The 17,582-nt window shown below is 49.9% G+C and overlaps 1 protein-coding gene across 5 annotated transcripts in view; it reads right to left on the bottom strand.

Moving 5' to 3' along the window:
- Window positions 1–13,619, bottom strand: part of SMTN (smoothelin) — a 97,304-nt gene extending 83,685 nt beyond the window's left edge. For 4 of the 5 annotated variants that reach the window (XM_063144260.1, XM_063144264.1, XM_063144262.1 and 1 more), the window contains exons 1-2: window positions 13,527–13,619; window positions 11,235–11,405 (exon numbers count right to left, since the gene is read on the bottom strand). In XM_063144260.1, coding sequence (XP_063000330.1) covers window positions 11,235–11,285 — 51 coding nt within the window. In that variant the 5' untranslated portion in view covers window positions 11,286–11,405; window positions 13,527–13,619. Of the gene's footprint in view, window positions 1–11,234; window positions 11,406–11,907; window positions 11,969–13,526 lie in introns of those variants that run through there. The other variant, XM_063144261.1, reaches the window with a different exon arrangement.
- Window positions 13,620–17,582: the final 3,963 nt, after the last annotated feature.

Genomic DNA, 17,582 nt, shown 5'->3' with positions numbered 1-17,582 from the left:
TTTTGTGCCATGCCTTTTTAGACTGTTAAAGAGTGCAGGCAAGGACTGCCTTGGGTTTTTTTTATTGATTATAAGTGGCTCCATGAGACCTTCTGGCTGAAGAACGCGATAAAAATGCTTTGAACAAATAAATTATGAAAGCACCCAGCTAAATGAAGCACACGCATGAGGCATACACACACACACATCAATTATTCCCCGGTTCTCTTCCCTCTTGGTACCAAGATGAATGGAACGGCAGCCCTCTCAAGGCGGCTCTAGCACTCTTGTCTGGGGTGCAAGAGTGGAGGAACCAGGGTGGAGAGAGAGAGAGAGAGAAAGCGGAAACGAGGCACAAACTGGAGAAACTGCACTTTTCCTATCAGCATAATCCCAGGCCAAACCACATGGAGCGACCCCGCACACCTGCCCGGCCTTCACTGAACTGCCCCAGTGCAAAGCTGAACAAGTGCAAAACGCTTTCACACAACCACGCTGAGCAGGTGCAATGGCAGCAGTCAGCGTCCGAGCTGCAGCGCTTGTTGAAATCCGTACATCGGCCCTGCAAGGTAGGACTGGGATAAGGTTTCTAGTATTTCAGATGGCTTGCCTGAGGCCTCCCAGAGCAGCCTTCCCCAACCTGGTGCCCTCCAGGTGAATTGGGCTGCAATCCCCAGCATTCCCAGACAGTATGGCCAATTGGGAATGATGGAAGTTGTAGTCCAACACAGCGGCACTTTGGGGAAGGCAAGGCCATGCTCTGAGCCAATTCAGCCACCTGCTGCAACTCGTGGAAACGGTGCAATCGCCTCCGAAGACTCAGCCCGGCACAAGTCAACAGTCTCCCTCTGCTGTCTCGAGAGTCAGTGGGAAGCAAGCGACGGCCCCCTTCATAGGGAAAAGGGGGCTCTGCGGTTATCCGTCTCCGAAATTCCTGCCCTGAGCAGGGGGTTGGACTCGATAGCCTTATAGGCCCCTTCCAACTCTACTATTCTATGATTCTAGGCAAAGGCTGATCCACAGCTGCAGAGCTGGAGATTGCAACGGGGGCTACGGCGTGTCCCCTGCTGCGCACATTTGCAGGGAGGGACAGGGCAGGGGATTCCCCTCCATCGGAGCACGAGGAAACACCTCCTCCTGCACAGATCACAAACGATACCGCCAGGAAGGTGCCGGCAACGAGGGGCAAGCGGAGAGACCTTTACCTGACTTCTTCCCACCCCCACGGCAGCCAGTGTTACACAGCCAAGCACCGAGAACCTAAGAGCAGCCCTGCTGCTGGGTTAAGCCCCAAGGAACATGCAGTCCAGCATCCCTTTTTCCATAGCCGTCAACCAATAAGCCCACCGGTAGGGCATGAAGGGAACGGCCCTCTGCCATCGTCTGTCCGCAAACTGCCTTTGAACTTTGAGGCTCCGTTTCAATAGTGTGGCTCCCAGCCCTGGATTTTCCTCTGCTTGCTAGGGGCATAAAGCTGCCTTATACTGACTCAAACCCGGGTTCCCTCTAGCCCAATGCTGTCGACACAGATTGGCAGCCACAACTCTACAGGGCTTCAGGCAGGATCCTTTCCTAGCTCTACCTGGGATTGAACCTGGGACCTTCTGCAGGCAAAGCAGGTGCTCTACCCACTGAGCTACGCTCCCTCCTCCTCCTTCTCCATGAATGGGTCTAACCCCTTTGAAGGCCATCTAAACCCTTCCTGAGAGCCAGTGTAGCATAGTGGTGAGACTGGAGAGGGCCAGGTTCAAGTCCCCACTCAGCCATGAAGCTCACTGGATGACCATGGGACAACCACTGACTCTCAGTCCGACCTACCGCACAGGGTCGTTGTCAGGATAAAATAGGAGTGGGGGAGATCATGTATGCAGCCTTGGGCTCCTCGGAAGAATAGGCGGGATATCGATGCAACAAATAAATAAAATAAGCAATAAATCCAACTCAGTGGCTCAGTCCAAATCTTGGGGGAAGCAAACCCCCCAAATTAAGCCTGAGTTGAGTGAAAGAACGACTTCCTTTTGTCTGTCCCGAGTTCAACTGGATGGATACCCATTGGGTTCTAGCATTATGAAACGCAAAGGAAAACGATTCCTTATGCACTTTCTCCACACCATGCATAACTTTATACATCTCTATGTCTCTGGGGCAGTTGAGTGTGGGTTGTTCTTAAATGGTGGGTTGTTTGTTGAACCATGTTAGCATGTTGTCTGAATGCAGCCAGGGTGGCTCACTAACCATGCAGTGGGGCTTATTTTTCTCAACCAAGCCACCTGGAAAAACCATGGTTTGTTGTTCGGTTGTTCAGGGTGGTTAAAAAGCCACATTGCACCCTGCGGAAAATGTCCTGGGTTCAGACAACACGCTAACCCTTGGTTCAACAAACAACCACTGAATGTGGGTTAGCGTGTTGTGTTGAAGAGCCGGCCGCCCACCTACCTACCTACCTACCTACCTACCTTCCTTCCTTCCTTTCTCTCTCTCTCTCTCTCTCTCTCTCACACACACACACACACATACACACACACACACAGTGTAAAATGCTAACCTCACAAGATTGGTTTGTTTTATTACACTTATTTACCACCCAATAGTAGAAGCTCTCCAGGTGGTTCACAAAACACGAGCAGCACCAAAAATATGGGTTGTGTTCAGCAGTATTAGCCACCTGAAGCAGGAAGCAGGTTTCATATAGCCTAAGGCAGGGGTCCCCAGCCCCCGGGCCGCAGACCAGTACTGGTCCGTGGCCTGTTAGGAACTGGGCCGCGCAAGTGAGCTGCTTTCACCCCACCCCTACCCCAGCGTACCTGGGCACAGAGCGCCATCTCGCCTGCCCAGCCGAGGCGAAGCCAGGACGCTGGGGTGGGGGGGGCGGGGGGGCTTCCCAAAACCATCCCCTCAAACCCCACCCCCCAGTCCATGGAAAAATTGTCTTCCACGAAACCGGTCCCCGGTGCCAAAAAGGTTGGGGACCGCTGTTCTAAGGCACAGAATGGAGCAGAGATTACATCCACAAGTCCAGGGCTTTAAAAAGCCGGAGGTGTGCAATGCGTATCCCAGACTCCAGAACTGAGCCTCCAACTCCTTTCTCCCCAGGAAAAAAACATCGCTGGCTTTTCCCACCAAGTGACCAACCCTCGAACTGAACCAAGAGGAAGCCCACACAGATGCTGACGCAGTTTGCAGCTCACACACCGTCTAGCCAGCTCACACACCGTCTAGCCCAGGGACTGGCAACTGCCAAGTTATGTCTTTGATGAACTCTTGCTTTACACCAAGGGTGGGGAACCTCAGGCCTGCGGGCCAAACCTGGCCCTCCTGAGGTCTTTCCCCTTTCCCCACAGCACCAATTATTTGGCGGTTACCCAGTTTTGAACTTTTTTTTTAACCCAGGCAAGGTTGAAATGCCCCTCCTGACGCTCTGTTACTGGCAGACAATAAGCTGCTATTTTCTTCCTACTCTGGCCCCTCCCCTTTTGCCCCGCCCCACCACTGGACAGAGGCCCCAGAGCGCTGCTCAGAAAATGAACCCGGCCCTCGGACTGAAAGAGGTTGCCCATCCTTGCTTTCCACAAATGCGCTCACTTCGGGCTTGCGGCTTCGCACCACACAAGACTCCCCACAGGAGAAAGGGTTTTATTTGCACCATGCCGAGTAGCCGAAGGAGATAGCGCATTGTTTGCACATCTGAATTAGCAGGGTAGTGCATGATAGCCGCACTGTTCTCAGCTTGAGGCAAGATAATCCTGTTCTGGGAGGAATTCAGGGGTGAGGGAGGGATAACGAAAACCGGGCATTAGGTAGGTGTGACCAAGAGCTTAAAGGGCCTCTAGGGCCACGTTTTCTTGGCTCCTGCATCGAAGGACACAAAGTGAGTTTGTGGACTCTATTTCACGCCCCTCACAGGCTGGGCCCTTTTGCCTATGAAGTCAGTGCAGTGCAACCAACCACCTGCGGCAGCAAAAGGACAAGCATCGTTTCTCCTGTGCAAATAAACGGAAGAACTGGTGATAAAAGAAACATTTTGCTGATTATAGTTTTGTCAGCCACCTGCCTCTGGCACCTAGAAATCGGGGCGGGGGGGGGGAAGGGAGAAACAGTCCCGTCCCCGTCCCCGTCCCCCGGAAGCAGGACGTGGGACAAAGTGTCCTTCACGGTAGGGAAAAAGATAAACAAGCCCAGTTAGCATTTATAATAGCTCGTTTCAAATGTTCAAAGTGCTTCGTGCACAATTGTCATACACAAGGGCCAAGCAGCATCGATGAATATTATCCCGAAATTGCAAATCGGGCAGAGCTCAGGCCGTGAGAACGGAGGCTTACCTCTGCCATGGCTGAGCCCAAATTTGAACCCCAAACCTGTCACGCTCAGGGGCTGGGAGGGGGCCACCGTGAAGGCAGTTTCAGCTGCAGGCAACATCTGCATTGACCCGTTCCCATAGGGTTTGCCTAGACCTGCTCTCTTGGTTACCTCTGGCGAGCAGCAATTTTCTTCCAGGCGACCAGGGAGGGAAGTTTTACAAGAGAGAGCTCTACGTTTCTTTTAGGCAGCAAAGGACAGGCGCTGCATGACCCTTGTGTGCAAAATCTGTTCTCATGTTGCCCTGCCCTGCAAATAACCACTGGTGGGGATGTAGCCACCAATACCCTCCAATCACATAATTAAATCCAGCATTACTCTCTCTCCTCTGTGAAAAGCCGGCTCCGAAGGAGTTATCATGAGGACAAAATGGGAGGAGAGAGGAAAGCCGTGTATGCAGCCCTGAGCCCTTTAGAGGACGGACGAACCGGAGGAGGGGGGAATCTACACTACTGCTTTAAAGCACTTTATAACAGTTTTGACAACGGTTGGGGCCCAGGACACACTGCATATACAGTTTTCAAAACGTTTTCAAAGTGCTTTAAAAGCAGTAGTGTAGATCCCTCCCCCCAGGAATGAAGTTTAAATCATGAAACTTAGCTTGCAGGGGTGGGAGTTTCAATCCAGTCCCCGACCCCTTCCTGTGGCACAATTAACCTTTGAAAAAAAAGATCCCATTCTTGTGAATGGGGCCTTTTTCCAGATCTCATTGCCACCTTTGGAGGGTTGGGGGAATTTGGGGAATTAACCCTCCTCAACCCACGGGCCGCTATCACTATCCTTGAAACTGGAAGGGGACGGACGGAGGACAACACTGAGACTTAGGGAAAAAAGTTCCCATTCAGCAGTGATTCAGGGATGCTACCAACAGATCCCCATGGTGGAAAGAGTTTGACCATGTGGATCTAATATAGTTGAAGATTTAACTCACTACTTGCTTGTCTGCCCAATTTATAAAGATGTAAGAATTGCCTTGTTTAAAGACCAAGGTCTTATACCTACTAGGCCTGATTCATACCTGATAAAAATTTTATTGAGGGATACTACTCCATCCATTTCTGAAAAAGTAGCCTGTTTTGCCTTTAAAGCATCAATTTTAAGGAGGAAGTTTTTTAATGATGATGATCAGGTTTTAAGTTGTGACTGAACAGAGTCTATAGAACAATGTTTTTGGATGATTTTGTTCTTGTAATGTAATCTTATATATTTGTAACATATTTGATTATTCTGTTTTATTTGATTATATATAATGTTTGTAATGGCTCTGGCTACACAAATAAACTTCTCTTTACTTTACATTTCTGTGAGCAGGATCTTTTCTCTAAGACTAATGGCCACACAATTAAGGGGGAAGCAAGAGAAAGAGAGTAATTGGGGACTAAAAGCAAGGTTGTCCTGGCCCTGCCTACCACCAAGAAATGAATCCTTTGGGCCAAAGCCTTGGCTGAAGTGGCAGAGCCCTTGCTTCGCGTGCAGAAGGTTCCTGGGGTCTCCAGTTTCCAGGATTTCAGCGAGTAGCACAGGGAAAGGCTGGAGGAGAGCTGCCAGTCAGAGCAGGCCAAACGAGGCAACGATCCAATTCAGTGCAAGGCAGGCTCCGCCCATCGTGGCTGGGGGGCTAACTGGCAGCGGGGGCTCACAGCTGAAGAACCTGGGCTTGGCCTGATGAAGGTCTCCAGATGGTGGACTACAACACCCATTATCCCTGACCCACTAGCAGAAGCTTCTCCGGAACAGCAAAAAAGAGCCCCGACGGAGCAGCCGGCTCTTGAAACCTCCTCCTTCAAGTTTGAATGATGCACCGCCCCTTCCAGGCAGGGCAGGGCCAAAGAGAAAAAATTATGGCCACCCTTCACCTCCGCTGCGCAGCAAGAGGGGGGGAAAGGGGGGGACATCTGGGAAGCCACACAAAGAGCCCTTGTGCGAGCCCATCGGCCCCTTCTCAACGGCTCCAGGCCCAAGGAGCAGGTGAGTCAAAAGGAGCCGCTCCTTTTCAAAGACCAACGAACGGTCAGCTTGGCCAAGCCTTGCGGGACAAAACCGAGGATGAAAAGATCCCAACGGAGCCTCCCGGCACAGAACAGGGGAGGCATTTATAGGGCGAGGCTCCTCCTGTTGGCACAGGGGCTCGCAGCCCTCCTAGCCGCAGAAGCCTATTATTATTAATCACTATGATTTTCCCAAGGGCTTCAATCCACCCGCCTTCCCCAACCTGGTGCCCCGCCAGATGTGCTGGACTGCAACTTGGCTCATTTGTTCCACGTACACCCTGCCTTTCCGCCACGGAGCCCAAGCTGGAGTACATGATCACTTCCTCCTCTCCACTCCCTCCTCACAACAACCCTGTAAGGTAGGCTCCATCGTTGGCTATGCTGGCTGGGGAAAATGGGAGTTACAGTCCAACATATCTGGGAGGGGCCAGCAGAGGGAAGCTGGGACACATGGTTTTACCCGCCCCCATTTGCTGCTCATTCCTCACTATGAATGGGGCACAACTGATAGGGAAAGTAGTATTTTAGTCATACTCCTTAGGGTCAAAGTAGTTGAAATGCTGGAGATCCATGCTCCCCATTCACCATGGCTTGGGTTTTTTTGGGGGGCGGGGGGGTTAAGCCAGCATGGTGTGGTGGTTAAAGTGCTGGACTGGGATTCAGAAGAACCGGGTTCTAGTCCCCTCTGGGTGACTTTGGGCCAGTCACTGACTCTCCGCCTAACCCACCTCACAGGGTTGTTGTGACGATAAAATGGAGAGGAGGAGGAATACGTGAGCTGCCCTGGGCTCCTTGCAAGAGGAAAAGGGGCAGGATAGAAACCAAACAATAAATAAAAATAAATAAAGGAGAAGGAGATTCAACCATGGATCAATTCTGTGTCACTGGGGGATTTTGGGGGGCGGGGGGAGGGGCCATTTCCCTTGCCCTGTGCTCCTAATGTTAACCAACACCCCAAACTGCTACTGGCCCTTTTGGAAAGAAACCAAGAGTATTTTGTAGATATGCAGGGTGTAGATTGAATAAATTATGATGATGATGATAATAACAACAACAGAACGTGTGCCCCAAAGTTTTCCCTAATAGAACGAACAGCTGGGGTTGGGGAAGGTATTTACATCACAAAAATAGGGGGGTTTGGGAAGAAGGGTGAAATCCCTCTTTCTCCAGTGCTGTGGCCCCACTCCACCTTGGGGTCCACTCAGGGCTTCGTGCATTCCTCACCTCCTGGGCAACTGCTCTATTATTATTATTATTATTATTATTATTATTATTATATTTATTTGTATCCCACCTTTTGCCCAGTGCTGGGCCTCAAGGCGGCCTTACAAAGTTTAAAACATACATTGGGGGGGGGGGGGAACATAAGCGTTTAAAATACACAACAAAATTATAAGACGTTAACATAGATGGAGGGCCGGATTATTCTCCATAGGCCTGCTGGAACAAAAAAGTTTTAGCCTGCTTCCGAAAGCCCATCAAGGAGGGAGCCAGGCTAGCTTCCCGGGAAGAGCGTTCCAGAGCACCGGAGCAGCCACCGAGAAGGCCCTCTCCCATGTTCCCACCAAGCGTGCCTGTGAAGATGGTGAGACTGAAAGAAGGGCTTCTCCAGAAGATCTTAAAGTACGGGCAGGCTCATAAGAGAGAGTACGTTCTTTCAAAGTACAGAACCGAGTTATCCTGGAAATGAGCACCGTAAAAGCAGGCACTTTCATTTTGACCAGGAAAAGTTTCTACCCCACCCCCTACATGAATAGTTAAGACCCTCTCTCTTCCATCACATCCTTCCTTCTCAAAAATAACTCCCAAAGTCCTTTTTTTCCTTTTTCCAAAATCACCATTCACTACAATCATTATGGTGCCCTGTGCACAGCACTTTATGGAACCGCACAGACAGACAGAGACGGCAGGTCCCCACCCCAAGGAGTTCGCAGCCTACATTTTGACAAGAGTGAGAACCAGCAGAAAAAGAGGAGGCAGGTGTATATGAAAGCCTGCATTGCAGGAGGCAGAATTATACACGTTGAGACCCATGTGCAGAAATGACTAACTGTACAATCCTAAACATGTCTCTTTACTCAGGAGTCCCATTGAATTCAACAGGGCTTACTGCCAGGTATAGGATGGCAACCTTCACCGTTCTGATAACATAAAGCGGAGACCCAGTGTGGTTTGGTGGTTTAGAGCGTCCAACAGGGACCAAAGGAACCAGAATTCAAATCCATGCAGAGCCGTGACCATGGCTGGGTGTCCCTGAGGCCAGTCGCCATCTTTCGCTCAGCCTGGCCTACCTTGCAGGGTTGTGGTGGGGATTAAAAAGGGAGAAGGCACATATACATTACCCTTGGAAGAAGGGTAGGATAAAGAGGCACGCACACATGTTGTGTCTACACAGAGTACGGCGATTCCTCCGCGCAGGAGGACACGTCCAACACCAGAGTGCCATGGAACCAAATGCACAAAAGACAGACTCTGAATTCACCAAAGCATACTCAAATCATCCCCCTCTGGAGCAGAGAGACACTGGTGTTACGGCAGCAAAATCCTGCACCCGGGCAGCAGCTAAGACAGCTACATCACGCTCCCGATCCCAATTCCAACTTAGAGCAGGAAGCCACTGGGAAGACCAGCAAGGATGGTTTTGTGAACCACCCAGAGAGCTCCGGCTATTGGGCGGTATAGAAATGTAATAAATAAATAAATAAATAAATATGGATGTAATTGAATCACAGAATTATTATTATTATTATTATTATTATTATTTATTTATTTATATAGCACCATCAATGTACATGGTGCTGTACAGAGTAAAACAGTAAATAGCAAGACCCTGTCGCATAGGCTTAAAATGTGGTGAGAGAGAACCTGATGGCCCAATGTGGCAGAAGGAACCCACCACAACTAACTGGAGGGACCTTCCCAATTTCCATCTTTTGGGGCCTCATATGGTCTCTCTAGCTAAAATACCTTACCATAAAGGAATGTTAAATAAAGGTGTAAGCATCCAGCACAGCTATTTTCACACCTAAGAGTGATCAGAAAGATACGCGAGCAAGAGAGGGCTAAAGCAAGAATCTAAGAGACCCCGGGTCGGAGCAAACATGCATCAAATCCATTATCCTGTCTCCTACAGTGGGCCAAAAAATGTTTCTTGGAAGCCAATCCCACCCAATCCCATGGTTGCTCCTTTGCCACGTGTATTCAGAGCTCAACTGCTCCTGGCCACGGAGATCCCAAACAGCCTAAGGGCCCTCAATGGACAGCGCCATGGATGTTTTGGAATTCCACGATCACGCGCTCAGAAACGTTGCGGCGACGGGGCACTGCAAGTTGGCGCAAACCAACCGAAACCTGGATTTGTTTTGACAAAGCAACCCTATGTATGTCTGTGCCAAAGTGAGCCCCAGTAAGTTCAATGGTATTTACTCCCAGGTAAGAGGGTACAAGATTGCTGCCTAGATCATCATTCTCCGACCTGGTGTTTTTCAAACGTGCTGAACTGCAACCCCCATCATCCCCGGCCAGCCCAACATATTGCAGCCTGACACATCTGAAGGGCACCAGGTTGGCCAAGGCTGCTCCAAACGCACACGAATGTGTTTAATTGATCAAATCAAGTGTTAACGAAATAGAACTGGAATCTTAACATAAACTGAAATACAAAGGCCAAATGCTCATCATGGCTTTGATCTAAAAATCAATTTCTTAATGAGTAATAGGGTAGTAATGCTGCCTGTATCGTTTCCCCCATAATCTTGTCAGCAAAAGGACAAGAGACTTGCTTTTTTAAGAAAGTGAAAGATGGAGCTTTCAGGGAAGGGTCCCAGAAAATCTGCTGCTGTGAGCATTCCCCCCAGATCACCTTCTCCAAAGTTGCCGTCATCACAAGCTACAACTAATGCATATCACATCCCTGTCCACAATCACCCTTTCTTTTACAGGTTGTGCCTCAGTGGTACAGCCCCTATTCCACATGCAGAAGGCCCAGGCTCAATCCCCAGTTAAAGGACCTTAGATGGACGTAGGGGTGTCCAGGTTGTATTTAATCCGTTCCACAGGAGTTCCATGGATTGGGTGGAGTTTTGAGGTCCGTCGTTCCCAAACTCACGAATTCAGATTTTTCCCCCCGCTCAGAAAATTACATAAATAAATTCAAAGCAAGTTATGGAAATATTTACATAACAATTTACAGAATTTATATTGGTGACTCATGTAATGTTCTTCATCTAGCTTGCAGTTTTGCCTATGAATTTATTTATGTACATTTCGGATTCTTTTTTCTTAAAGATGCGCATCCACGGAATTCGCCTGACTCGCAGATGCCAGCTCAGTGCAAAATCCACAGACCGGATTACAAGATATCCGAACTCCTTTCAGTCCATTTCTGATTTCTCCAATATCCCTACTTCGAGGGCTGGGAAGACCTCTCTCAGCCTGAGACCCTGTAGATCCACTGCTGATCAGAACTGGACCACACTGAGTTAGAGGGGCTGGTTCAGTACACAGCAGTTCAAAATGTTCACCTGTTGACACCCGCAGACATGGTCTGGGGGCGCAGAAAACACCCCCCTTGCTGAAGCTAAGCAGGTCTGGCCCTGATCAGTGTCTGGGTGAGAGAACCCCTAAGAACCCCCTGGTGAAAGAAAGGTGGGCAAAATAACTGTGCAAAATAAACTGTGCAAAATAAAAACAAGTAAAATAATAAAAACACCCATCTTGCAGCCAAACATCCCAACTTCTGGGAAGCCGCTTGTGCTCTCCCTGCAACAACCAAGGAGCGGGGGACTTCTCATTTTGCTTACAGCTCCTGAGCCCCAAACCGTCAACCACCATCACCAGAAGTTCCCACTTCCTCTGCTGCGTTCTGCAGACGCGTTCCACAGGGCAGCATCCCCGGGAGGAACTCACCAGTTTCCGGAGGGTCCCCTCATCCATGCTCAAAAGCGCCTCCGCGGACATGATGCCGGCTTCTCCGGGACTCGGCTCGGCTCCCTTTCAAAAAAGCTCAGGAGTCTCTGCCGCCAAAGTGTGCCGTCTCAGAGAGGGTGGCGAGTTCAGGATTGAGGCGCAAGAGGAATCCTAGAACAGAACAAACCACAGCCGTGTCAGGGCAGGAGGCGGGAGAGAGGCGAAAATAATAAGCGGAGATCCTCTCCCGGGGCTCATTAAACGGGTGTTGAAAGGCAAATGGGATCCCAGCAGCTGGTTCACAGGCTGCTAATCCCAGCACTGGAACCGGAGACCATCCAGAGGCAGCCGGGCTAAGCTCATGGCAACGGTGCCCCCATCCCTACCCACTGACTTCCAGGAAACTCTGATCTGAGACTCTAAAAGCAGCCCAGACAGACGGAGCCCTCTCCTTGCTTTTCAAGCCAGGCAAGGAGCCTCCAAAACACACCCCCGGCTTCTCCTGGCATGGGGAAGAGGGCTTCCCAGCCAGCTGAGACACGGATCCATTCCAAAGCGCCGGGGAGGCAAGCCGCCAGCCCACCCGCCCACTCAGCCGCCCGACGGTTACGCCGCAGCGCTGAAAGCACTGACTCAGGAACAAGCCTCACGGAAGTCTGCGGAATTTACTCACAAGTAAGGGCAATTAACTGGGGATGACGAATGCTGGGGTGCTTAACTGTGATGGTGTCACTGCCATGCACATCGCCATATATGTCCTGCAGCAACATAACAAGAGACTGATAGGAATTAATCAGGAATTAAACTAGTAGCCATTGAGGAGAAGGCTGTCAATGGCTACGAGTCCTGATGGCTATGGGCTACCTCCAGTATCAGAGGCAGCAAGCCTATGTACACCAGTTGCTGGGGAACGTGGGTGGGAGGGTGCTGTTGCTCCGAGCCCAGCTTGTGGTCGACAGCTGGCTGGCCACTGTGTGAACAGAACGCTGAACTGGATGGACCCTTGGTCTGCTCCAGCAGGGCTCTTCTTAGGTTCTTAAACACAGATACTAACACCTGATCTTGACCCTGGGAACATTGACGGCTGATCCCTGCTAAGCCCTCAAACCTGCTGAAGTCGGTTGCTATCTCGCCACTTAGCCACCCTCGGAGGGTTGTTGCGAGGATAAAATGGGCTACCCACAGACATCCTCCCAAGCCAAACCTGGTGCCTTCCAGATGCTTTGGGGGACATCTCCCACCACTCAACCGTTGGCCATACTGCCTGGAGCTGATGGGAGTCAGAGTCCAAAACATCTGGAGCACCTTGGCATTTGGGAGGGCCCTCCTAAGCGCTCTGGAAGAAGAAGGGTGGAACAAAAAATGCACCAAGGAAAAGGCTCCATCGCCTGTAGACATCACCACCGCCACAGGCTTCATTCAGAAGACGGACCGCGGGGACGCAGAATAAGAGGAACTGCCAGCCTGGCCCGTGAGTTCCAGTGATCCCAGGGCTGTCAGACCCCTAAAAATCAGACCGCCTTTAAATGAACCTGCCTTGGAGTTATGCCCTTCAGATATGTTGGACTGCAACTCCCATCATTCCCAGCCTACAGCTGGGAATGATGAGAGTTGCAATCTAACACATCTGGAGGGCACCAGATAAAGGAGGGCTGCCCTGCAGGGTCTTCCTTTGCACTCCTGCTAAATCAGAGCGCCCGGGGCCCACTCCAGCAACTGCAACCGTGCCGAGTTTCAGAGGTTCCCAAAGGTGTCCGGCTGGAACATCATCAACGAATTAGGAAGTGCCGCGCTTCTCAAACACCGTTTACTGGCGTGGAAGTGCAGATTTTGGACAGCCATCATCAACTCCAGCACACCCATTCAGGCTGGCGATGGCAACCCAGCTGCGCCATGCAGAGCCCCATCCCAGGCAGGAGGGGATTTGGGACACGTCTTCTGCAATCCAGATCTACACCAAATAGGATATGACACTCTGAAAACGGTTTGAAACCTGTAGATGGAGTGTGCCCTGGACCCCGACAGTTGTCACTACGGTTATAAACCGTTTTAAAGCAGTAGTGTGGAGACTCCACTTGGGTTCCCCCAATCCGGATTAAGATTCGCTTCGCCTTTAATTTTCGCCTCGAGTTAGGCAAAAGCCCCCCCCCCCCCGGCCACTTCGGATTGGCCAACGGACATTACACGCCCTGCCGAATCCGGATTGGGCGTTCTCGTTCCGTACCCCCACCCCCCTAATCCGAATTAACCGTTTCTTTCTCTCTCTCCTTCCACCCGGAGCAGTGCACGCACCTCGCCCGCTCAGCCATCCATGAGCCCTGCCCGGGTGCGCCTGACGTGTCTCGACACAGATCCGCTCCCTCCGGTTGCCGAAGCCGCTCTGGTCGAGCCGCCCGCGCCGCGGAGCCAGGCTCCAGCCTCCCCGCCTCAGGGCACCGCCCTCATTTCTCACTCCAGCCAATCGCAGCGCGCACCTCCCTCCGACCCCGCCCATAACTGCCCTCCGCCTTCTGCTATTGGTTAAATTCAATTCGTTGCCGCGCCTCCCTGCGTCTGTAAACCCGCCTCCTCTCGCTTGGCATGCTGGGGCTTGTAGTTTTGCCTCCATCAGCAGGAATGGGTTGCTGTTCACGTTCGTCTAGGGATGAGATAGGAATAAATTAATTATAATTAAGGGTGCAATCCTGTGCGTGTTGAAGCAGAGAAAAGTCTTACAACTCCCAGACAGTATGGTGGGAATTGTAGGACGTTTTTCTGTCTAAATATGTATACGACTGAATCCAAAAGCACTTTTGTTTATGATCAACCGAAGAACATAACAAGGGCCCTGCTGGATCAGACCAAGGGTCCATCCAGCCCAGCACTCAGTTCACACAGTGGCCCACCAGCTGTCGAGCAGGGACCCACAAGCAGGACATGGGTGCAACAGCACCCTCCCACCCATGTTCCCCGGCAACTGGTGCACACAGGCTTACTACCTCTGATACACAAAACCACCAGGACTAGCAGCCATCTCTGTGACCTTTCTTCTTTTTAAATAATATAATACGTACTGGTGAGTTGTGTTCTGAACGTTTTGTATTTTTAATATTGCAATATTTGTAACCAGCAAACAGACTTTGCATACCACATTGTGCCCACCCCATCCAAACGAAGCCATGTCCAGGGCCGGTGCTACCATAGAGGCCACTCAGGCGGCCGCCTAGAGCGCCAAGCTAAGAGGGGCGCAAGGCACAGTGCAGCACTCACACACGTTGGCTGTGAGATAGCCCGGTCCGAGGATTCAGCTGGGCCTGGGCGGGCGAGATGGCACCCCGCGCCCACCCAGCCAAAGCGAAGCCAGGGACGCTGGGGTGGGCATGAGGCGGCTCCACGTTCGGACTTCCGGAACGCGCCCGAAAGAGAGGGAGAGAATATGGGTGAATGGGGTGCATGGGGTCTTTGAGTGAATGCATGTGTTCATGCGTGTGTTTGTTTGGAGTGAGTGATGCTGAGTGTGTGTGTGCGCACGCATGTGAGTTGGGGGGGATGATTTGGAGGTGATATTCCTATTAAATAATGCATTTTAGACCCATAGACGTTCCTTTCCAATTTGTTTGCTATAATTGGCATGACGTATTTCTTGCACTTTAAAATAAATTTAGCAGTTTCAAGTTTTGTGCTTCTTATTTTTTCCAGGAAACATACGTTCTTAAAAATTGAAGTTGGCATTTTGTGTGGGTGTGGGTGTGTGGGTGTGAAAATAGCCTAGGGTGCAAAATAGTCTGGCACCAGCCCTGGCCACGTCCACTGGCACCCCTAGATATTCCTTGCCATGGTACATCCCTATAATTCGCTGAAGGAGGGATCAGTCCACTCCATTCCCTTGAGGGGGAATGCCCCACAGCAGAGAGGAGGGAAGAGCCATAGAACTCTGTTTAAGAGCAAACAAAAACAAAATAAGGGTCCCTTCAGGGTGCATGCCACGATTCAGGTTTCTAGGTTTCATAGTTTTGGCACAATGGCTTTGACAGACAGGGGGAAAGACGCACATCCTCTTTTATTACTAGAGACAAAAATGTTTTTCTTGTTGTTGTTGTTACTGTCATGCAGACATTGTATATTTATTTATTTATTATTGCATTTATATCGTGCCTTTTTTCTTCTCAAGTTGCCCAAGGAGGCATACATAATCCTCCTCCTCTCCATTGTTATCCTCGCAACAACAACTCTGTAAGGTGGGTTGGGCTGAAAGTCTTTGACTGGCCCAAAGTCACCCAGTGGGTTTCCATGGCTGAGTGGGGACTAGAACCTGGATCTCCCGACTCCCAGTCCGACACTTTAGCCACTACACCACACTGGCTATTGCAGCCTTCTGCATCTGGTGCCCTCCAGATGGGCTTTGAACCCCTGATGGGACTTGTAGTCCAATACATCTGGAGAGCACCAATTTGGAGAAGGCTGGTATATTGTAATGGTATAAACATTGTTGTGTATGGGACCAAGGAAAAGCACACCTGTATGTGTTATGTATTTAAAATCTTTACCCGACTTTCAGGATGCAATATCTTTTCAAGGGGTCTTTCAATATTACAAAACAATTAATTAATTGTGTCTTAGTTGGTTTATTGTGTTGTGTGGTTCAAATTTTGTACACCTACTTGGGAGTGATAAGGAAATTAAAGAATTTCCAGGCCCTGGACAAGAGTATCTGCCTTAAGAGGTGACCTATACATCTTTTAAATAAATTAAATATTTTTTTCCTTGGGGGAAACCAGCACAGAAAGGAAAGGTTTAAGCCCCTCCTCCTGATGTGCTGCAGTCTCAGTCTGGATGGGGTTCCATGTGGCTTTTTTTTCTGGAGAAATTCAGTGATCAACATTAAGTATGTTTTTTTTTTAAAAAAGCCCTTCTTAACATAACATATAGATCCTACACTAGACTGTAAAGCATCTATCAATCCACTTTATCTCCTTTCAGTTTCATTACAGAATTAATATCTGAGTATTACACGAAGAGTGTTTACTTTCCTGCTTTTCTGCTACATAACCTCTAAGTGGCGCTGTGATGTAGTAGAATAGCACAAATACACAAGAGGAAATCCCTTTTGCTTTCACAATTAAATGCCACACTTTCTCTGCTCTTAAAAAATTAGCTGAAAGTGCTGGTTAGACATAGAATTGAAATAGGAAGGTCATGACAGCATCAAAAGAACACATAAACCACCATGAGGACATGATCAATGCCTCATGTAGAAAAGCCCTTAGCCACAAACCTCGCTGGGTGAAATAGCCCAGTCACTACCTCACAAGGTTGTTGCGAGGATAAAAGTGTTGTGGGGAGCATGTACGCATCCCCAAGTTTCTTAGAGGAAGGGCAGGATAGTAATTAACAACAATTTTGGACTTTTAAGCAGCTGACAATGGGCAAAAACTTGACAAAAGACTTCCTCCGATACTCCAGCTGGACATTTCCTGGATTTTGCAGGCGAAGGGAACAATTGCTTCACTTTTTGCAAGCTTTCCTTTTTCCTGAGTTAAAAGCGAATTCCGAGGGCTACTTAATCTTTGTTTAGCCTTTGGCTCCCAGCTGCAAAGTTAAGGTCACTTCCTGTGAATTCATCCCATAGCCATCAGCCTCCCCGACCTGGTGCCCTCAAACGCGTTAGACTGCAAGCCCCATCATTCCCAGCCAAACAATAGGAGCTGCGGTCCAGAGCATCTGGAGGGCCCCAAGTTAGGGAAGGTCGCTATGGGCCCCTCACTGTGTGCTGAGATCCTGGACTGATGAAAACCCAGCTTTCTCTGAAATGCATCCAATACCTGGATTTCTGGCCTGCAGCAAGAAGTCTGTGCCTATTCTACGATTTGCTTGCACCTCCAGAGAGGGATCCTGGTAAAAGAGCCCTCACCTGATGATGGTGTCAGAGGGGTGAGGAGCAGGCATCGCAAACACACCGTCCAAAGAGGAGCAGCAACGTCCCTCACCTTGGAACTCCCAAAGACCTAAACCTGGCAGCATCTCAAAGTTTGAATGCAGATTTACGGGTGTTTCTCTGACAAATAAAAGAAAGTAATTGTCTTGCATTTGGTTACCTTGGGGCTTAGCAGTCTCAGCAACTGTTTATTCTGTGTCTAGCAAATCCCAGCTATGCGTGTTGGTCGGGATTAAGTACGCTGCCCTGAGAGCGTGGTTTGAACCACTGCTTCCTCACCAAGAGACAAGATGGGGCCGCCACCCCAGGCCGCTGAGATTGGATGCCATGAATAGGAGACAGACAGATGTGCATCCAACATCCAGGCAGATGTTGCCGACTTAGTAGGACGTTCCATCGGCTTTGTTCCAGGGAAGTCCGGGCCATAACAAATT

This window comes from Elgaria multicarinata, chromosome 18 (genome assembly GCF_023053635.1).
Source record: "Elgaria multicarinata webbii isolate HBS135686 ecotype San Diego chromosome 18, rElgMul1.1.pri, whole genome shotgun sequence".
Taxonomy (NCBI): Eukaryota; Metazoa; Chordata; class Lepidosauria; order Squamata; family Anguidae; genus Elgaria; species Elgaria multicarinata.
This window is presented reverse-complemented; position numbering and strand designations above follow the sequence as displayed.